The sequence below is a fragment of the Pongo abelii genome, chromosome 8 (assembly GCF_028885655.2).
Source record: "Pongo abelii isolate AG06213 chromosome 8, NHGRI_mPonAbe1-v2.0_pri, whole genome shotgun sequence".
Lineage (NCBI taxonomy): Eukaryota > Metazoa > Chordata > Mammalia > Primates > Hominidae > Pongo > Pongo abelii.
In genome coordinates this window covers 90,423,267-90,447,296 of record NC_071993.2, presented here as the reverse complement: position 1 = coordinate 90,447,296, position 24,030 = coordinate 90,423,267, and the positions used below count along the sequence as shown (strand labels likewise).

General features: G+C 36.9%; 1 protein-coding gene across 19 annotated transcripts in view; it reads right to left on the bottom strand.

Annotated features, from left to right (window-relative positions):
- Positions 1-24,030, bottom strand: part of PCDH15 (protocadherin related 15) — a 1,013,670-nt gene that overhangs the window by 163,792 nt on the left and 825,848 nt on the right. For all 19 annotated transcript variants that reach the window (XM_054522581.2, XM_063727642.1, XM_063727641.1 and 16 more), the window contains one exon: positions 228-368. In XM_054522581.2, coding sequence (XP_054378556.2) covers positions 228-368 — 141 coding nt within the window. The remainder of the gene's footprint in view (positions 1-227; positions 369-24,030) is intronic.

Sequence of the window (24,030 nt, the reverse complement as noted above, 5' to 3'; positions counted from 1 at the left end):
ATGAGGATAGAGATCAAAACGCAAATTCTAGCTCTTTCCAAGATGTGAGATACCAAATGGTTTTCTTTTTACTATTATGTAAGTTTCTAAAAGAAAAAAAAATTGTAATTCAAAAAAATTAAAAAGGAGAAAAATTGAAAGAAAAAAATGTGCTGTCATCTGTTAAAACAAATTCTCTATCAAAAATTAAACATCAAATAGACTACATAATGAAAAGAGACACTGACCTTAAAAATTGTTGTAGGTTCTTCATTAAGATTAACTCGTGTTATTACTCTTCCAGAATCTTCTTCCACATCAAAAATACTGGCAGGGTAAGGAAACTGGACATCATCTACTCTATACCTCACACGACTTGCAGGTAATCCCTAAAATAAAATTATTAATTATTAATTTGCTGTTACCAAGTTAAAATAAAGTGTAATGATAATATTAAATGGATCTTTAAAATACATGGTCTTTTAGAAGTGAAAATCATATTTTCATATTTTCATTCTTTCAGGGTTGAAATGTAGCCAGATCATTATTTCTTCATGATAACTCAATCTGAATCAATGAAGTATCTCTACTACAGGTTATTTTAAAATGATTTATATGAGAGAAAACTTAATGCCTGCTTTGGGCATCTTCTCTACCACTTTCCTTTAATTATGTGAATTACATCTTCCTCCCAAAACACTCAATATCTCCTTTTTTAAATTCAGAGACAGGGTCTTACTTTGTTGCCCAGGCTGGAGTGCAGTGGCATCACCATAGTTCCCTATAACCTCAAAACTTCTGGTTTCAAGTGTTCCTATCCCACTTTAGCCTCCCAAGTAGCTGGGAATACAGGTGTGTGCCACCATGCTTGGCTAATTTGAGAGGACTGTAGTAAAGTACAGGAATGCGCATGAAAGCTAAAAAAAAAAAAATTATTTTCCATCTACACTGTGTTGATTACCATGCTAGGTATTTCTATACATCATTAAATTAATGCTCAATCTTTTAAGATGACATTAATAATGAAGATGATAGTAATAATGGTAAGTTAATGATGCTAACAATTGCTAGATGCTTACCACTTGCAGGAACCACATTAAAGATGATGTACGTGTACTCTGTTACCCATTTTAGAACTAAGGAACTTGTGGCTTACAATAAGTTAAAGAGTGCTGAAATATTCCAGAGATAGGCCAAGATAAGTTAGAATACCAGTCACTTTTAAAGAAAACAATTAAAATTTGAATTAAAATTTGATAAGGTTTTAAAAGAATCAAAGTGATTATAAAGGAACAGTCAAAATTTTGCTGGCTGTCCTCACTTATATTAGGTTTCAGATTGGTTTCCTTTGGAACTATATAGGGTGACATTGAGGTGAGCACTGTAACATTTACAGTGCTTAGGCCTTGTAAATTTCTTAAGACCTAGAAGTCAAATAAATATCTTGAACAGAGAACTAGTATGTGGTAAAGTTTGACTTCAAACCTAAACACTAAATTACAACATTAACTTCTTCAGAGAAAGAAACACTTCTATTTGGCATTATTCTGATGCAGAAGAAGTAAGAACATTACCCCCACAGGGTATGGATTTGGCTGCACTTGACACTTTGGTGTAAAAACAGTTCTGAGAACATTGCTTTTTATATTTCTATTTTCTTCAAGACTGTCCTTGAAAATAATCTGTTGCTCATGTTGGTTCCTGAATTACAGTTGGGCTATGAGATAAATATGAGTCTTCAGGATTTGTATAATTCCCTGTTTTCTGTTAGTTCAGTCCTTTCATATACTACACATCACCACTGATCACTGTCTCCTTGAATACATTCTTTATTTAACCTTTTTCCACTATTCTGCCTTTTCTCCTTCCCATCTTGTGCTCTGTCTGAGACTCTTTGCTTGTTCCCACTCTTTCTGGCTACTAAATGTTGGAGTCTTCCAAGGCTCTGTTTCAAGAACTTCTAATATTTTCTACTTCTACTCTCGGCCCCTGGAACCTCTCCCAGTCCGATAGCTTCAAATATCTTCTATTTGCTCATAAATACCAAATTTTAATATCTGGCTAAACTCTGAACCTTTTAAGTCCAAACTAGTACATACAATTGTCCACAGATATGCTATTTTCAAATAAACATATTCAAAACCAGAATAATGATTTCATCTCCCAAATTTATAACTCTTCTACTATAGATAATGGCTCTACCTTTTACTAAGGTGTTCTATCTGAAAGCCTAGGGGTAATCATTGATCCTTTCTCTTAAGCCCCATAGCCAAATCATCATCACATCCTGCCAATACCTCAATGAGTATAGGACCTAATGTCTTCTCATATCTTCTGTGTTTTCTGTAGTAGACTCTTAACTGACTTTCTGCTTCCATTGTATTAAAATTATCTCATGACTCCTGCTTAAACCCCTCCAATGATTTTGCATTACACACACAAAAAATAAATACAAAGTTGTTAGTATGGGCAATCTGATCCTAACAACATCTCTTTTTTTGCCTACTCATCTGATTTCACCTTGTTCATTCCTCTTTCACACATTTTCCTTATTCCTGCCTCCTTGGCTTTGCCAAGGCAATAGTCCTTTACCAGGAAAATAAGGTAGCAATACAATACACTCATCTCTCAGATTTTTGGCTAATAAATTTACCCTCCTCTTCTCCAGGTGTTCTCTACTACTCCCTTTAAATTATCTTTCTTCAGCAACTCTGTCTGAAATTATAGCATATATTTTATGTATTTACTTGTTTACTGTTTGTCTCCCACATAAGAATACAAGCTTTATTAGGGTAGGGACTGTAGCTGAGTACCTTGAATGTTACCTGACCCATATATGTACTCAAGGAGTATTTGACTGACTGAATAAATAAGTGAATGGATAACCACACATCGAGGTTGCCCAGACACTTCAACTGATACCTAAAGTATTCATATATTTCAAGGTTTGGGAAATAGAGAACATTGAATAAACCTTGAAAGCATGTTAGGGAACTGTCAGTTCTGGGATAATATTTTTATATAAACCACTGATTTCACCTAGTGGTGGATGGTCAGTTCACCCACTGAAGATGTATAGAAACAAGGGCACATTTTTTTAGAAAAACTTTTGCCTATACGGACAGAATCAGACTTATTATAATCATAAACAATGGCTAACCTTGTATATGATTTGCTTGTGAAAGAGTGGGGGTTTAGCAGAACACATCATAGGACTTGGGGCACAGTGTCATGCAATGTCAGCAACTTTGCTTGCATTTGAATAATAATGATAATAACAAGAGTTGTTAGCTATCAGTTTGAGTATTTTACTATGTATCAGACTGTATGTATTACATGCATTTTCATACTTACGATAAGTTCAGAAGTTGGTATTAATAGTACCCACATTTTTTTTTTTTTGAGACAGAGTCTTGTACTCTCGCCCGGGCTGGAGTGCAGTTGCATAATCTCCACTCACTGCAACCTCCGCCTCCCAGGTTCAAGTGATTCTCCTGCCTCAGCCTCTCAGGCAGCTGGGACTACACGAGCCCGCCACCATGCCCGGTGAGTTTTTTCTATTTTTAGTAGAGCTAGGGTTTCACTATGTTGGCCAGCCAGGTCTTGAACTCCTGACCTCATGATCTGCTCGCCTTGGCTTTCCAAAGGGCTGGGATTACAGGCGTAAGCCACTGTGCCCAGCCCTACTACCTATATTTTTAAAATAATAAAATCTAGGCTTTTAAGAATTATCTTCTGAAATTTCCTTAGCTGGAAAATGGCAAAGTTATTACTTGAACAAACTTGGCTCACACTAAAACAGAAGTCTTTTAATATCAAATCAACTTAACATTTTTCAGTACTATCTTAAAGGCAATGGTCCTTTACCAGGAAAATAAGGTGGCAATACAACTGAGCAAAATTACTTGGCAAAGATACTATAGAATTTGATACCCTAGTAAATCTTGCCTTTGAACACTTTCTAAGAGGTTATGCAGCACATAATTCAAGTCACCTCCAGAACAGGAGGTCAATGATGAAAGAGCATAATTATAGCACCAACTGTTTCAAGAACAAATTTTTAGAGTTTTTGCTAGCATGAGGACCCATTCAGTTTGTAGGACAGTGACTAAAATTACTTATGACAATCACAGATTGGCTCTCGAAAACATAAAATAAGTTAATTATACTTAGAATCTTTTTAATAAAGCCAACATATTTGTGATGCATATGGAATTATGCCTGTAATTGATAAAATGAAAAAGAAAACATGCTGGTATTATGGAATGTTATCTCTCAGATGCCTAAAATAGTTTGCTATCCAGAACATCTTAGAACTTCCTGGATGATTTTTACAGATAAGATTGTATGTATATAAATATGAACATATGACTAAAATAGTTTGCTAACCAGAAAATCTTAGAACTTCCTAGATATTTTTACAGATAAGATTGTATGTATACAAATATGAACATACATGTTACATAGTGACTATATCAACAAACTTTTTATTCTAAGATTGCAATTATTCTATAGATTACCACACCATCATGAAAGGAAGGTGTGGCCGTGATAGGACTCAGTTAGCCTGCAAGAAACAATTTGATTCTTTTATCACCCTTGTTATCAAAGCACCACATTTTATATCACATATTATGATAACTATACTAAATAACTAAAATGATGTAGACTTTCCTTTCAAAATATTTTAAAGTTTTTCTCTCTCTCTGTCCTTTCCTACTATCTTCCTTCCCTTCTTCTCTTCTTTTTGCTTTCCCTTCATCCCTCTTTTCCTTTCTTTACTTCTTTCCAAAGTCTTTTTAAAATAGTTGTATAATTAAGCTATATAATAGGTAAAGGTAATTAGCTTTGGGAAACAGCTCTAATTCCTAACATTATTTCTGCGAAATTTACAGCATGAATCAAATCAAATTCATTGTTTTAAGAAATTATAAATATAGCTGTGGCTTTAATCTTGAAAAAAATTGTCATTTTGAAACCCAGAATTTCAAGTACTCTAAAAAAAAGTTATAAACTTGATCACTTAAAATTATTAATTAGCATTTATTAAGTATCTTTTAATACTTGATTCCACTAAAATATAATAGATATGATCAAAGTATTCTAATGTATAAAACTCACTCTTATTAGTTATGTTTTAAAAACTAAAATAATATAGTAAATGAGTTTATGAATTATATATTTTAATAATTATTATATATGTGACATAAATATTTAAATAATCATTCATATATATATGTATATATGTTTTAAAGACAGGATCTTGTGTTGTCACCCAGGCTGATGTGCAGTGGCATGATTATAGCTCACAGCAGCTCACGCAATCTTTCTGCCTCAGCCTCCCAAGGGGCTTGATATGGTTTGACTTTGCCAACACATGGGCTCATGCAATCTTTCTGCCTCAGCCTCCCAAGAGGCTTGATATGGTTTGGCTTTGTCTCCACCCAAATTTCATCTTGAATTGCAGTTCTCATAATCCCCATGTGTTGTTGGAGGGACCTGGTGGGAGGTAACTTAAACATGGGGGCAGTTACCCTCATGCTGTTCTTGGGACAATGAGTGACTTCTCACGAAATCTGATGGTTTTATAAAGGGCTTTTCCCCCTTTTGCTTGGCACTTCTCCTTGCTGCTGCCACGTGAAGAAGGACGTGTTTGCTTCCGCTTCCACCATGATTGTAAGTTTCCTGAAGTCTCCCCAGCCCTCTGGAATTGTGAGTCAATTAAACCTCTTTCCTTTATAAACTATCCAGTCTTGGACAGTTCTTTATAGCCATGTGAGAACGGATTAATACATAGCTGGAACTACAGGTGCATGCCATCATGCTGAGCTATTTTTAATTATTTGTAGAGACAGAGTTTTCTTTATGTTGCCCAGGTTGGTCCAGAATTCCTGACCTCAAGTATTCCTTTCAATTTGACCTCCCAAAGTATTAGGATTACAGGTGTAAACCACTGCACCTGGTCCAGATAAACATTAAATTTCCAAATATTTGCTTTTATTTTAAATTGTATTAGGAATAGACAGAAGTCTCTTTAATATATTCCCAACAAGTTAATATTTCTTTCAATTAAATACTTCAAATAATCATATTTATTTTTTAAAGTAAACTATAGAAAACATTTAAAATCAATATGAAAATTTTTAAATATTAATTTCTACTTCATGATAATATAGTATGTATATTCCATTGTTTCTCTCTATGTATAGCTGTATATATATGTCAAGAGGAATTTTTTGGACCATGAATAATGATAAAAGCTATCTTTTTACAAGTAAATCAATATTTGGAGGAGGTTCCAAGATGGCCAAATAGGAACAGCTCCAGTCTACAGGTCCCAGCGTGAGCAATGCAGAAGATGGGTGATTTCTGCATTTCCAACTGAGGTACCGGGTTCATCTCAGTGGGGCTTGTTGAACAGTGAGTGCAGCCCATGGAGCAGGGCGGGGCATTGCCTCACCTGGGAAGCACAAGGGGTCGTGGAATTCCCTTTCCTACACAAGGGAAGCCATGACAGACAGTACCTGGAAAATCGGGACACTCCCACTCTAATACTGCACTTTTCCAGTGGTCTTAGCAAACAGCCCACCAGGAGATTATATCCCACGCCTGGCTCCAAGGGTCCCACGCCCATGGAGCCTCACTCACTGCTAGCACAGCAGTCTGAGATTGAACTGCAAGGCGGCAGCGAGGCTAGGGGAGGGGTATCCGCCATTGCTGAGGCTTGAGTAGGTAAACAAAGCGGACAGGAAGCTCAAACCAGGTGGAGCCCACCGCAGCTCAAGGAGGTCTGCCTGCCTCTGTAGACTCCACCTCTGGGGGCAGGGCATAGCTGAACAAAAGGCAGCAGAAACTTCTGCAGACTTCAACATCCCTGTCTGACAGCTTTGAAGAGAGTAGTGCTTCCCCCAGCACAGAGTTTGAGATCTAAGAACGGACAGACTGCCTCCTCAAGTGGGTCCCTGACCCCCAAGTAGCCTAACTGGGAGACACATCCCAGTAGGGGCCGACTGACACCTCATACAGCCGGGCGCCACTCTGAGACGAACCTTCCAGAGGAAGGATCGGGCAGCAACATTTGCCATTCTGCAATATTTGCTGTTCTGCAGCCACTGCTGGTGATACCAGGCAAACAGGGTCTGGAGTGGACTTCCAGCAAACTCCAACAGTCCTGCAGCTGAGGGACCTGACTGTTAGAATGAAAAGTAACAAACAGAAAGGATATCCACACCAAAACCCCATCTGTACGTCACCATCATCAAAGACCAAAGGTAGATAAAACCACAAAGATGGGGAGAAACCAAAGCAGAAAAGCTGAAAATTCTAAAAATCAGAGTGCCACTTCTCCTCCAAAAGAACACAGCTCCTCACTAGCAACGGAACAAAGCTGGATGGAGAATGACTTTGAGGAGTTGATAGAAGAAGGCTTCAGACCATCAGTAATAACAAACTTCTCCAAGCTAAAGGAGGATGTTTGAACCCATCATAAAGAAGCTAAAAACCTTGAAAAAAGATTAGACGAATGGCTAACTAGAATAAACTGTGTAGAGAAGAACTTAAATGACTGGATGGAGCTGAAAACCATGACACGAGAACTACATGAGGCATGCACAAGCTTCAGTAGCCGATTTCATCAAGTGGAAGAAAGGGTATCAGTGATTGAAGATCAAATGAATGAAATGAAGCAAGAAGAGAAGTTTAGAGAAAAAAGAATAAAAAGAAATGAACAAAGCCTCCAAGAAATATGGAACTATCTGAAAAGACCAAATCTACACCTGATTGGTATGCCTGAAAGTGATGGGGAGAATGGAACCAAGTTGGAAAACACTCTGGAGGATATTATCCAGGAGAACTTCCCCAACCTAGCAAGGCAGGCCAACATTCAAATTCAGGAAATACAGAGAACGTCACAAAGATACTCCTCAAGAAGAGCAACTCCAAGACACATGATGGTCATATTCACCAAAGTTTAAATGAAGGAAAAAATATTAAGGGCAGCCGGAGAGAAAGGTCTGGTTACCCACAAAGGGAAGCCCATCAGACTAAAAGCGGATCTCTAAGCAGAAATTGTACAAGTCAGAAGAGAGTGGGGGCCAATATTCAACATTCTTAAAGAAAAGAATTTTCAACCCAGAATTTCATATCCAGCCAAACTAAGCTTCATAAGTGAAGGAGAAATAAAATCCTTTACAGACAAGCAAATGCTGAGAGATTTTGTCACCACCAGACATGCCTTACAAGAGCTCCTAAAAGGAAGCAGTAAACATGGAAAGGAACAATCAGTACCAGCCACTGCAAAAACATCCCAAATTGTGAAGACCACTGATGCTAGGAAGAAACTGCATCAACTAATGAGCAAAATAACCAGCTAAGATCACAATGACAAGATCAAATTCACACATAACAATATTAACCTTAAATGTAAATGGGCTGAATGCTCCAATTAAAAGACACAGACTGGCAAATTGGATAAAGAGTCAAGACCCATCAGTGTGCTGTATTCAAGAGACCTATCTTATGTGCAGAGATACACATAGGCTCAAAATAAAGGCATGAAGATCTACCAAGCAAATGGAAAGCAAAAAAAAAAAGCAGGGGTTGCAATCCTAGTCTCTGATAAAACAGACTTTAACCCAACAAAGATCAAAAGAGACAAAGAAGGCCATTACATAATGGTAAAGGGATCAATTCAACAAGAAGAGCTAACTATCCTAAATATATATGCACCCAATACAGGAACACCCAGATTCATTAAGCAAGTCCTTAGAGACCTACAAAGAGACTTAGTCTTCCACACAATAATAATGGGAGACTTTAACACCTTCAGTTCTTCAGAGCAGAACTGAAGGAGATAGAGAAACAAAAGACTCTTCAAAAAAATCAATGAATCCAGGAGCTGGTTTTTTTAAACAATCAACTACATTGATAGACTGCTAGCAAGGCTAATAAAGAAAAAAAGACAGAAGAATCAAACAGACACAATAAAAAATGATAAAGGGGATATCACCACTGATCCCACAGAAATACACACTACCATCAGAGAATACTCTAAACACCTCTATGAAAATAAACTAGAAAGTCTAGAAGAAATGGATAAATTCCTGGACCCATACACCCTCCCAAGACTAAACCAGGAAGAAGTTGAATCTCTGAATAGACCAATAACAGGCTCTGAAATTGTGGCAATAATTAATAGCCTACCAACCAAAAAAAGTCCAGGACCACAGGGATTCACAACCGAATTCTACCAGAGGTACAAAGCGGAGCTGGTACCATTCCTTCTGAAACTATTCCAATCAATAGAAAAAGAGGGAATCCTCCCTAACTCATTTTATGAGGCCAGCATTATCCTGATACTAAAGCCGGGCAGAGACAAAACAAAAAAAGAGAATTTAAACCAGTATCTCTGATGAACATCAATGCAAAAATCCTAAATAAAATACTGGAAAACCAAATCCAGCAGCACATCAAAAATATCCACCACGATCAAGTGGGCTTCATCCCTGGGATGCAAGGCTGGTTCAACATACGCAAATCAATAAACATAATCCAGCATATAAACAGAACCAAAGACAAAAACCACATGATTATCTCAATAGATGCAGAAAAGGCCTTTGACAAAATTCAACAGCCCTTCATGCTAAAAACTCTCAATAAACTAGGTATTGATGGAATGTATCTTAAAATAATAAGAGTTATTTGTAACAAACCCACAGCCAATATCATACTGAATGGGCAAAAACTGGAAGCATTCCCTTTGAAAACTGGCACAAGACAGGGATGCCCTCTCTCACCACTCCTACTCAACATAGTGTTGGAAGTTCTGGCTACGGCAATCAGGCAGGAGACAGAAATAAATGATATTCAATTAGGAAAAGAGGAAGTCAAATTGTCCCTTTTTTCAGATGACATGATTGTATATTTAGACAACCCCATCGTCTCAGCCCAAAACCTCCTTAAGCTGATAAGCAACTTCAGCAAAGTCTCAGGATACAAAATCAATGTGCAAAAATCACAAGCATTCCTATACACCAATAACAGACAAACAGAGAGCCAAATCATGAGTGAATTCCCATTCACAATTGCTTCAAAGAGAATAAAATACCTAGGAACCCAACTTACAAGGGATGTGAGGGACCTCTTCAAGGAGAACTACAAACCACTGCTCAACAAAATAAAAGAGGACACAAACAAATGGAAGAACATTCCATGCTCATGGATAGGAAGAATCAATACCATGAAAATGGTCATACTGCCCAAGGTAATTTATAGATTCAATGCCATCCCCATCAAGCTACCAATGACTTTCTTCACAGAATTGGAAAAAACTAGTTTAAATTTCATATGGAATCAAAAAAGAGCCCACACAGCCAAGACAATCCTAAGCCAAAAGAGCAAAGCTGGAGGTATCATGCTACCTGACTTCAAACTATACTTCAAGTCTACAGTAACCAAAAACAGCATGATACTGGTACCAAAAGAGAGATATAGACCAATGGAATAGAACAGAGTCCTCAGAAATAATACCACACATTTACAACCATCTGATCTTTGATGAATGTGACAAAAACAAGAAAAAGGGAAAGTATTCCCTATTTAATAAATGGTGCTGGGAAAACTGGCTAGCCATATGTAGAAAGCTGGGTCCCTTCCTTACACCTTATACAAAAATTAATTCAAGATGGATTAAAGACTTAGATATTAGACCTAAAACCATAAAAACTCTAGAAAAAAACCTAGGCAATATCATTCAGGACATAGGCATGGGCAAAGACTTCACGACTAAAACACCAAAAGCAATGGCAACAAAAGCCAAAATTCACAAATGGGATCTAATTAAACTAAAAGCTTCTGCACAGCAAAAGAAACTACCATCAGAATGAACAGGCAACCTACAGAATGGGAGAAAATTTTTACAGTCTACCCATCTGACAAAGGGCTAATATCCAGAATCTACAAATAACTTAAACAAATTTACAAGAAAAAATCAAACAACCCCATCAAAAAGTTTGCAAAGCATATGAACAGACACTTTTCAAAAGAAGACATTTATGCAGCCAACAGACACATGAAAAAAATGCTCATCATCACTGGCTATCAGAGAAATGCAAATGAAAACCACAATGAGATACCATCTCACACCAGTTAGAATGGCGATCATTAAAAAGTCAGGAAACAACAGGTGCTGGAAAGGATGTGGAGAAATGGGAACACTTTTACACTGTCGGTGGGACAGTAAACTAGTTCAACCATTGTGGAAGACAGTACGGCCATTCCTCAAGGATCTAGAACTAGAAATACCATTTGACCCAGCCATCCCATTACTGGGCATATATCCAAAGGATTATAAATCATGCTGCTATAAAGACACATGCACACGTATGTTTATTATGGCACTATTCACAATAGCAAAGACTTTGAACAAAGCCAAATGTCCATCAATGATAGACCAGATTAAGAAAATGTGGCACATATACACCATGGAATACTCTGCAGCCATAAAAAAAGATGAGTTCATGTCCTTTGTAGGGACATGGATGAAGCTGGAAACCATCATTCTGAGCAAAGTATTGCAAGGACAGATAACCAAACACCACATGTTTTCACTCATAGGTGGGAACTGAACAATGAGAACACATGGACACAGGGCGAGGAACATCACACACTGGGGCCTGTCATGGCGTGGGGGAAGGGGGGAGGGATAGCATTAGGAGATATACCTAATGTAAATCTCGAGTTAATGGGTGCAGCACACCAACATGGCACATGTATATGTATGTAACAAACCTTCACATTGTGCACATGTACCCTAGAACTTTAAGTATATTAAAAAAATAAATTAATTAAAAAAACAAATAAATCAATATTTAAAATTGCATTACTACGGCAATAGATTTCTTTTCTATATCATTTTGAAATTGTGATAAAATTGCTTTAATATGAACACTAAAAGCAGTATACAGAATTACTTTCTTAAAGTTCTTACTGACCAGTAAATTACTTCTTTGGTTCCGTACTCTCATCAACCAAATATAGTGTTTTCTATTTAGGTTTAGAAAAATCTTGAGGTCATTAGTTATTTCCCTGTATTCACACAGTATTACCACTAGACCACAGCACTTAAATAGATATTTTAAAGATTTTTAGAAAAAAAAATCATAGCCATTGCTCCTTCACTGCTGAAGACAAAATGAGATTTGGTTTCAACAAATACTTAGATATGAGGAAAAGCCTTTCTAATTGGTAAAGTAACATAGTCTCCTTCAGAAGGATACATGTATTTTATAAATAAAATATTCAAAATAGGAGCATGCTATTACAGGAAGCTTAATAAATCAAAGTGAGCTGAAAACGTTGCCAACATAGAATAATAACTGAATTTAATAACAATTTATTTATATATTTATTTGTTTATTTTACTTTATTTTTCTTGAGACAGAGTTTCACTCTGTCGTCCAGGCTGGAAGGCAGTGGCGTGATCTCGGCTCACTGCAACCTCCATCTCCCAGGCTCAAATGATTCTCGTTCCTTAGCCTACCAAGTAGCTGAGATTACAGGGATGCACCATTCCTGGCTAATTTTTACATTTTTAGAAGACACAGGGTTTCAGCATGTTGCCTAGGCTGCTCTCAAACTCCTGAGCTCAAGTGATCCACCCACCTTCCAGAGTGTTGGGATTACAGGCATCAACCACCACATCCAGCCAGAAATTAAACACAATTTAAAACAAATCTCTAAGGGCTTTTTGTTTTCCATTAGATAAAATATATTTAACTTTAAAGATCAGTATCATACAACTAAGTAATAACATACTTATTTATAGAAGATATATTTATAAGAGAAATTTAAAAATTGTCTAAAATATTAGAAATTAAAAATTTTATAGATTATTTACTATCACTTGTCATCATGCTCATATGTTTTATTTCTATTTATTTGTGAAATACAGCATTTTTTCAGTCCTTGTTTATATGAAAACTGTCTAAAGGTTTGATAGTTAATCACTCTATCTTTCCTGGAACACTCTTTATATGGCTTATAGAATATCATATTCCACACTACTGGCTGCCTTAGTGATCACTCTTCATTCTTCTATTTAGCTGATTCATTTACCTCTTCACAATTTTCAAGTGACGGCAACCACAGGCGCCTCTGCCCTTTTTCTTATTTTTTTTTTAAATTTCAACTTTTATTTTAGGTTTTGGGGTACATGTGCAAGTCTGTTACATGATGTATCATAATGCTGAGGTTTGGGGTACAATTGATCCAGTCATCGAGGTAGTGAGCATAGTACTCAATATGTAGTTTTTCAGCCCTTGCTCCCCTCCTTCCCCCATCTCCTCTAATAGTCTCCAGTATCTATTGTTCCCATCTTTATGTCCAGGTGTACCCAATGTTTAGCTCCCACTTATAAGTGAAAACATGCAGTATTTGATTTTCTGTTCCTGCATTAATTCACTTGGTATAATTGTTTCCAGCTGCATCAATGTTGCTGCAAAGGGCATGCTTTCATTCTTTTTTATGTTTGCATAGTATTCCACGGTGCATATGTACCGCATTTTCTTTATCCAGTACACCACTGATGGACACTCAGATTGATTCCATGTCTTAGCTATTGTGAAAAGTGCGGTGATGAACATGTAAGTGCATGTGTCTTTTTGGTAGAGCAATTTATTTTTCTTTGGTTATATACCCAGTAATGGAATTGCTAGGTCAAATGATGATTCCGTTTTAGGTTAATTGAGAAATCTCCAAACTGCTTTCCATAGTGGCTGAATTAATTTACATTCCCACCAACAATGAATCGGTGTTTTTTTTTTCCTCCATAACCTCACCAGCATCTGTTATTTTTTTGACTTTTTAATAATCAATACTCTGACTGGTGTGTGGTGGTATTTTACTGTGGTTTTGATTTGCATTTCTCTGATTATTAGTGATGAACATTTCTTCATATGTTAGTTGCTTGTATGTTTTCTTTTGAGAAGTGTCTGTTCATGTCCTCTGATTTTTAATGGGGCGTTTGTTTTTTGCTTGTCAAATTAGGTTTTTTATAGATGCTGGATATTAGACTTTTGTCAGATGCATAGTTCATAAACACTTTCTCCTATTCTATAGATTGTCTGTTTACTTTGTTGATAGTCTCTTTGCTGGGCCAAAGCTCTTTAATTTAATTAGTTCCCACTCATCAATTTTTGTTTCTGTTGTAATTGCTTTTGGTGACTGAGTCATAACTTATGTGCCAAGAGCAATGTCTAGAATAATATTTCTTAGGTTTCCTTCTAGGATTTTTATAGTTTTGTCTTAAATATAAGTAATTTATTCATATAAAAAAAATTTTGTATGTGGTTGAAGGAAGGGCCTAGTTTCATTCTGCATATGGCTAGCCAGTATACTAGCACCATTTATTGAATAGGCAATTTTTTTCCATAGTTTGTTTTTGTAAGTTTTGTCACATGTCAGATGGTTGTAGGTGTGTGACTTTATTTCTGAGAACTCTATTCTGTTCCACTGGTCTGTGTGTTTGTTTTTGTACCAGTACCGTGTTGTTTTGATTACTGTAGCCTTGTATTAATAATATAGTTTGATGTAGGGTAGTGTGATGCTTCCACCTTTATTCTTTTTGCTTTGTGATTTATAGTACCATGCTTAACCCTAGGTAATGTGGGGTTCATTCATTCATTCATTCATTCATTTAACACATTCACTGAATAGAAATTACTGAATTGTGAGAGTACAAAAAATGAAAAAGCTCACAAGGAGATGGAGTTCATCTCACATCCCCTTCTTCTGAATGTTCTTTAGAAATAATTCATCCATATTGACCTTATCAAACACCAACCTCCTTCCTACCTCAAGGCTTTTCCATTTGCTTTTGTCTTTGCCTGTAAGACTCTTGCATCATTATCCTCTTTTAACATTCTGGTCTCAAATGACACAAACTCCTCTGCATATACTCATCCATAAACTACTCTATCACTATTGTCTTTATAGCACATATGCTTATGTGAAATTATGTTATTTACTTGTGTATGGTTTTGCAGTCTGTCTCTGTCCATCATCTGTGAGCTCCATTTGAGTAGATTTTTTTTTCTGATTTGCCATTATTTAAGAGGGCAATAATAATTTGTTAAATGAATACTACCACTGATTTCAATTGTCCCATAGAAGTGATATTTATGGTGTCTTTTAAATAAACATAGAAATTAACCTTCCCAGTCTTAAAACTTGAGAGAGCTACATTTGTTTTATCTGAGTTATTTTCTAAGGACACCAACCATCGGGCCTCCCAGAGAGTATCAAGGAACTGAAACTTACTAGAGCACTGCATCTGAGCAATGAGATACAAGACCCCTCACTGTCATGACTGCCTAACTGAGTACCTGTTTCCTGTTAACCAACTCATCTTCTTTATCTCTCCCTAATTCCTGTTTTCCTGCATGTAGTTACATTTCTTCTCTGCATTATAAACCCCTGATTTTAGTCAGTCTGGGAGATGGATTTGACACTAACCTCCCATCTCCCGGGCTGCGGCACCTAATTAAAGCCAACCCTGCCAATGCTTTTTGTCTCAGTGATCAGCTTTCTGTGCAGTGAGCAACAGGACCTAGACCAAGGGTGTCCAATCTTTTAGCTTCCTTGGGCCACACTGGAAGAAGAATTATCTTGTGCCACACATATAGTACACTAACACTAATGATAGCTGAAAGCTTTAAAAAAAAATCACAAATAAACCTCATAATGTTTTAAGACAGTTTATGAATTTGTGTTGGGCTGCATTGAAAGCTCTCCTTGGCTGCATGTGGCCTATGGGCCATGAGTTTGACAAGCTTGATCCTAGACCAAACCCCTGGCATTTCAATAACACTTATGTGTATGTGTATCATGAGCTGCCAAGATGTATAACACATGGGGATTATGGGAAAAACAGTTCAAGATAAGATTTGGGTGGGGACACAGCCAAACCACATCATTCCACCCTGACCCCTTTCAAATCTCATGTCCTCACATTTCAAAACACAATCATGCCTTCCCAACAGTCCGCCAAAGTCTTAACTCATTCCAGCATTCATCCAAATGTCCAAGTCCAAAATCTCATCTGAGACACAGCAAGTACCTTCCGCTTATGAGCCTGTAAAATCAAAAGAATTGTTACTTCCTAGATACAATGGGGGTATAGGCTTTGGTAAATACACCAGTTCCAAATAAGAGAAATTTGCTAAAATGAAGGGGCTACAGGCCCCATGCATGTCTAAAATCCAGTGGGGAAGTTAAATCTTAAAGCTCCCAAATGATCTTCTTTCACTCCATATCATATCCAGGTCTCACTGATGCTAGAAGTGTGCTGCCATGGCCTTGGACAGCACTACCCTTATGGCTTTGCAGGGTATAGCCCTCTCTTGGCTGCTGTCATGGCTGGCATTGAATGCCTGCAGCTTTCCAGGCACACAGAGCAAACTGTCAGTGGATTTACCATTCTGGGGACTGGAAGACAGTGGCTCTCTTCTCACAGCTCCACTAGGCAGTGCACCAGTGGGGACTCTGTGTGGGGGCTCCCACCACAGATTTCTCTTCCATACTTCCCTAGCAGAGTTTCTCCATGACAGTTCTGCCCCTGCAGCACACCTCTGCCTGGACATCCAGGCATTTCCATACATCCTCTGAAATCTAGGCAGAGGTTCCTAAACCTTAATTACTGTCGTCTCTACACCCGCTGGACCAACACCACACGGAAGCTGCCTAGGATTGAGAATTGCATCTTCTGAAGCAATGGCCTGAACTGTACCTTGGCCCATTTTAACCATGGCTGGAGTGGCTAGGATGCAGGGAACCAAGTCCTGAGGCTACACACAGCAGGGGGGGTCCCTGGACCCAGCCCAGGAAACCATTTTTCCCTCTTAGGCCTCTGAGGGTGTGATGGGAGGGGATGCTGTGAATGTCTCTGACATGCCCAGCAGACATTTTCCCGGTTGTCATGGTGAGTAACATTTGGCTTCTTGTTACTTATGCAAATTTCTGCTGCCAACTGGAATTCCTCTCCAGAAAATGGTTTTTTTTTTTCTACTGCATCGTCAGGCTGCAAATTTTTCAAGCTTTTATGCTCTGCTTCCTTTTGAACATTTTGCTACTTAGAAATTTCTTCCACCAGGTATCCTAAGTCATCTCTCTCAAGTTCAATGTTCCACATATATCTAGAGCAGGGGCAAAATGCTGCCAGTCTCTTTGCATAGCAAGTGTGACCTTTACTCCAGTTCCCAACAAGTTCCTTATTTCCATCTGAGACCAGCTCAGCCTGGACTTTATTGTCCATATCACTTTCAGCAGTTTGTTCAAAGCCATTCAACAAATCTCTATGAAGTTCCAAACTTTCCCACATCTTCCTGTCTTCTTCTGAGCCCTCCAAACTGTTCCAACCTCTGCCTGTTATCCAGTTCCACAGTCACTTCCACATTTTCAGGTGCCTTTACAGCAGTGCTGCTCTACCTGGTATCAATTTACTGTATTAATCCATTCTCACACTGCTATGGGGACATACCAGATACTGGGTAATTTATAAAGTAAATAAGTTTAATTAACTCATAGTTCTGCACAGCTGGGGAGGCCTCAGGAAACTTACAATCACGGCAGAAACATACAAGACATCCTTCTTCACAGGGTGACAGCAAAGAGAAGTGCAGAGTGAAGTAAGGGAAAAATCCCTTATAAAACCATCAGATTTTGTGAGAACTCACTCACTATCATGAGAAGGGCACGGAAGTAACCGCCCCATGATTCAATTGTCTCCCACCGAGTCTCTCCCACTACACATGAAGATTATGGGAACTACGGTTCAAGATGAGATTAGGGTGGGGACACAGCAAAACCATATCACCCTCTAAGAATTTATTTATCTAAGAATGTGGATACATTGTTGGCAAGTTTTCAATTTATAACCCATAAATATCTGTTAATTTTCTCATTGACAGCTTCTCATATTCGTCTCTCAGGATGGCGGGCAAGGATAAGAAACATAGGTAAGCTTTTGTACTTACGGGCCTCACAATTGGACAGGTTGGAGATACAAAATGTAAACATAAAATCACAATTATTTCCCAACATTTCTGATTAAAACTGTGAAAAGGAAACCTGTGGTGCTATTAAATGGAGGTGCTACAATTAGAGAACAGATCTTAAGATTTATAGTAAACTAGACTTTATTACTCACTGCAGACACTCACAAATCACAAAATACACAAAATGTATTTTACTTCACAGAGCGTATAGTAATTGTGTTATATGTAAAGTCTAATTTAGTATATCATTTGAGTATTAAAATGATAAACTAGGCCAGGTGCAGTGGCTCACACCTGTAATCCCAGCACTTTGGGAGGCCGAGGTGTGTGGATCACCTGAAGTCAAGAGTTCGTAACCAGCCTGGCCAACATGGTGAAACTCCGTCTTTACTACAAATACAAAAAAATTAGCCTGGAATCATGGCGGGCACCTGTAATCCAAGCTACTTGGGAGGCTGAGGTAGGAGAATTGCTAGAACTCTGGAGCTGGAGATTGCAGTGAGCTGAGATCACACCACTACACTCCAGCCTGGGTGACAGAGTAAGACTCCATCTCAAAAAAAAAAAAAAAAAAAGAAAGAAAAAAAACTTAATTTTATTAGGATTTTGAACAAGGGGTAAAAGTAGACATTTATCAGTAGGAAGTCACATAAATTAAAGCTGTCTTTTAAACAAAAAGTCTTCCTAATTTTTGGTAAGAACGTTATTAAAATATGTATATTTTAAAAATGTGTGGGATTCTAAAGGCCCTATCAGCATATTTTCACAAAAACTTTCTTCTCAAATATTACAATTCCATGGATGACATCAGAATTACTTCAAGAGTTTAGGTATTAATATCCTAAAGTTTACAGTTGATGAGGATGTAAGCACTGTACCAAATTAGAGGCAAAGTTGTGTTTTTCCATCACTCTGGAAGTGAGGAGAAAGAGGAGGAAAAATTAACTAACATCAATGTGCTTCACATAAGCTAAGTGTGTCATTCTCCCTCAAGCCCAAACAATAATCCAGCAAAATAGGTCTTCTTATTCCTATATGATTACAAGGTTTAAAGAAGTTAATTAACTGCTGTACAATATAATTTTTATGAGTTAAACAAAAACAACAACACTAGTGACATTAGTCAATAATTTTCATATACTCTAGAGATTTTCACCAAACCTAACGGCACTCAGGAAGAACATGATTTATGACATCTATTATAAAGGAATCAATTTTTTTTGGTTCATGATTTAGGTATATTTCTAAATATGATTGGGGGTAGTATGTAACTTATTTAAATATTATGTGGTTTCCAAAATATGTAATTAATGATATCAGCTTTGTGATGTCCTTTTATCTGCTAAATTTGAAATGTGTAAAATTCAATAATTATGAGTATGGATATTTATTCATATCTGTATTAACATGAATAACACATGGCAGACAAATCCTGCATTGGTGATGCTCACATTAGATTTTTAAAATCAAAATGTGATATAATTCTACACAGTAATAAGGTGAGAATAATTAATATAGCAGAATAAATGTAAATTTACACCAAGAAAATAGAATAATAAGATTTCAATTATTTTCTTCATTATTCAGCACATTTTCTACTTTTGATTTCTATTCTTACAGTGTGTGTTAAACACAATATGTCTCGACTTAGTTATCGTGAGAATATAATTAATTACTACAGAAGGTAATTGCATACCTGTATGAAGGATGTTTCAAACTTGAAAACTTAGGGAATTTCAGTGAAAATATAATGGACTAAAATAATTAGGTCCTTAATATCGGGGAAGTCTTGATTTAGTCATTTTTCTTAAACACATAATTATCAAGAAATTACTTATTCAGACTCACATTGTTTCCTTCATAATTTCTTCATAATTATAGCAATCACATTGTATCAGGGAATACTAAACTTATTATTATCATTAAAAACAAACATTAAGTAATTTGTTTTCAAGAACACAAAAATTTTACCCCGACATGGTTTCCAAAATTCTTTTTCCCAAAGTCTTTGAGGCAACTACTCTGATTTATTTTGTAACAGTGCAATTCACAAAATCTCCCAAGTATGATTTAACATCAGGAATTACTATAAAGGAATTACTATAAAGTGGTTTGTGTGTGTGTGTGTGTGTGTGTGTGTGTATGTATACATACACACACACACACACACACAAAATATATATATATATATATTTTGCAGGCATGTGACTTAGTCATATTTTAGTGAATTTAACTGGATGTCAAGGTATCCTTAAAGAACAAAAGACAAAAAAAAAAAAAACAACAGTAGGCGGAACTCTTCATGTAACCACTGAGAAAGTCCTGTGCTTTTTTTACTTCTTCCTCCCTCTTCCCTGTTTTTAACACCTGGAATGACCAATATGTTTTGACAACATGTTGGCAAGTTCCTTATGCAGTTTGACACTTAATATAAGGTGTTTGTATAGTTCAGTTTCTACAGATAGGATATTGACACAGCTATTTAAGATTGTAAAAAATATTTGCTTTAAGGCTATTTACCACTAAATGTTTTGGGAAATGTGCTTTTCAAAGGTAAACATAACTCGACTCTTAAAGGTATCAAATAACACATTCCTTGTAAAATTTATTTATTTAAACACAGTTATTAAGTTTATGAAGTTGACATTTGGCACACCATCAGACTTTCCTAATACAAAAAATTCATGTAGCCAAAGGAACTTAGAGATGAACCTTATCTGAGCTAGTAATTAGTGACCCTATATTCTATGCCTTAAATTCTTAACACTGTCTTCACAATCTACCAGATTAAGCAGGATCCAACTTAGGTTTCCCTCTCCATCCTCCTGAAAAAAATAAATGGCCTTGGTTTTTGAAACTGACTGTTCTTCCTCATACTACAGGGCCTGATTCTTTTGTTACGTGATTTTATCGTGGCATAACCTTCAGACCTCAGCTCAGAATCACTTCTAGAACCTTCCTTGACTCTCTAGATACAATCATGCTGCCTCTTATCTGGTTTCATAGAACGCTAAACATTTCTAAGTGCTTTTCTTTTTTTTTTTTTCTTTTTTCTTTTCTCTTCTTTTTTTTTTTTTTTTTTGAGGCAGAGTCTTGCTCTGGCCTCCATGCTGGAGTGCAGTGGTGCAATCTCTGCTCACTGCAAGTTCTGCCTCCCAGGTTCACGCCATTCTCCTGCCTCAGCCTCCCAAGTAGCTGAGACTACAGGCGCCCACCACCATGCTCGGCTAATTTTTTGTATATTTTAGTAGAGACAGAGTTTCACCATGTTAGCCAGGATGGTCTCAATCTCCTGACCTTGTGATCTGCCCACCTCAGCCTCCCAAAGTGCTGGGATTACAGGCGTAAGCCACCATGCCCGGCCTTACTTGATTGACTTTTTAACTTTTATCCTTTCAAGTTTGAAATACCAAGGCTTGGAACCATGACAGTTTTCTCTTATGCTTAATCTAGCATCTCTTATATAATAGAAACTCTTTAAATAATATTCAATGTGCAAACATATAGTAAACCTTGAGGAATTTTTATTGTGTTTGGATCTCAAGGGCAGAGATTTGAGTTAAATATTACCCATAGTTTATGAAACATTATCATTGACAGATCTTCAAGGCAAATTTGTTTATTCATTTCTTTCTCTTCTTTTATTCTCATACCTTTTTTTCCCATCTCTCTTTGCCACCAATGGCAATCTTTTTAATACATTTAAGGAGTATCTTTTAACTAGACCATTTATGGTACATTGTATTATTAGTTTAGCAAATATCCCCTCCCCTTTCTTCCACTTCCTATTCTACTGATTTTTTGGGCTAGGCCATGTGACTTGCTTTGGTTAACAAACATGAAGAACTGTGACATGGGAGCAGTCTTTACATGTCATCATATGGTTAGGCAAGTTCTCTTAGGATTCTGTTCTCACTACATGAAAAGCAGGCCTGGTTAGCCATGCGTCCCTGCAGAAGGAGATATGTGGAACAGACATGAGCCCAGACAAGGTCAGCCAACTCCTAGCTGCCTCACAGATCCATAAATAAAAATATTGATCTTTGCTATTGTAGAACAGTGAGATTTTGGTGTTGTTTACTAAGAATTATTTTTGTAGGAAAACCTGTAGACGCTACTGTGTGCTTAAAAAAAAAACTTTATATAATGGTATTGCTTTATTTTTCTATTTTCATTGAGCACTCAGTTCTTACACTTCATTCTTTTTGCTATGTGTTAATCAAATCCTGCTGCACCAGAAGTTCACAGGGTACTTCACCTAACTAATGATCACAGTTGTATAGGAATCTCTGGGATATGTTAGAAAGTTCATAATATGACAGATAATGTTCCTGACAATGGCATTGTCTTGAATGCTTTTAAATTATCTGACTCTGTAGTAAAGATGGCTTGAGGTTGGAGAGAGGATGGGGTGGCAGGCTCTGCACTATCATGGTGAGTGGAACAGCCAGGAGTGAAGCCAAACAAGCTGTAGCATTTAGCCACAATGGTAGTCTAGTCAAAGGGAAACTTCAAAACAGAATACTCGGGTCCAGTCCTTAGATTATAAACACACCCCAGGAAAAGATCAAGCAGGGAAAAAATTGTCATGGTCATGTTTCAGAGGCATAGCATCTTCCTGACTCCCCACTACCTTATGCCACCCCCTTCTTCTCTACAACTTATGCTCAGGTTCCTGGACCTCTGACCTTTACAGGATTTTCCAGAATGCAGGGGAAAAGCACAAAGAGAAGGAAGCAGATCACAAAATATAAATATGGATGACAGATCTCATAGACTTAAAGCATAAAAAAGGTCAGAGTAAACATAAAAAAGGATAGTTAATATATATTATTTACTATGTGGTAGGCACCAACTGTTCCACATAAATGACATCATTTCAACCTCACAGCAACCCTATAAAGTATTTATTTTGTTATTAGAACACATGAAATATATTCTCTAAACAAATTTTTAAGTGTATCACACAGTATTGTTAACTACAGTCACAATTTTGGAAAGCAGATCCTTGGAACAATACCAGAAAAACAAACAACAAATAACTCAATTAAGAAATGGGTAAAGGATTTGAATAACACTTTTTTCAAAAAAAAAAGAACATACACACGTGACCTACAAATGGCCAACAGTACATAAAAATGTGCTCAACATCATTAGTCATCACGGAAACAAAAGTCAAAACTAAAACAAAAACTAAAACAAAAGTCAAAATCAGATATCACCTCATGCTTTGTAGGATGGCTGTTATTTAAAAAAAAATTTTTTTTAAGTTAGCAAGAATGTGAAGAAATTGCTACACTTGTGCATTGTTGGTAGAAATCTAAAATGGCACTGTAAATATGAGAAACAGTATGGGGTTTCCTCAAAAAATTACTAATATAACTACCATATGATCCAGCAGTTCCACTTTTGGGAATTTATTCAAAATATTTGAAATCAAGATCTTTAAGAGATATCTATCTGTACTCCCATGTGTACTGAAGCATTATTCAGAGTATCCAAGATGTAGAAACAGACTAAATATTCATTGATGGATGAGTGGATAAAGAAAATGTGGTATATGCATACAAGTGAACATTACTCAGCTTTAAAAAGAAGGAAGTACTGCCATTTGTAACAATGTGCACGAATCTTGAGGACATTATGGTAAGTGAACTAAGCCAGTCATAGGACCAATACCGCATGATTGCATTTACATGAGATATCTAAAATAGTCGTCAAACTCAAGAAGCAGAGGTGGTTGTCAGGGGCTAAGGGAAAGGGGAAGTAGGGAGTGGCTGTTCAAGGGGTATAAAGTTTTAATTGTGCTATTTTTGTTCTCATTTTCCAGATGCCAGAAGTAAGGGTTACAGTAAATTAAGTGACTTGACCAAGGCCACAGGGCTAGTCAGTGGGAGTTTTTGAAGCTGAAACCAGACATTCTTGCTCCTGAGCCCACACTTTTGAAACCATTTAAAATTTTATTGAGCTGATAAACTATATAAATTTGCATATGAGGGGC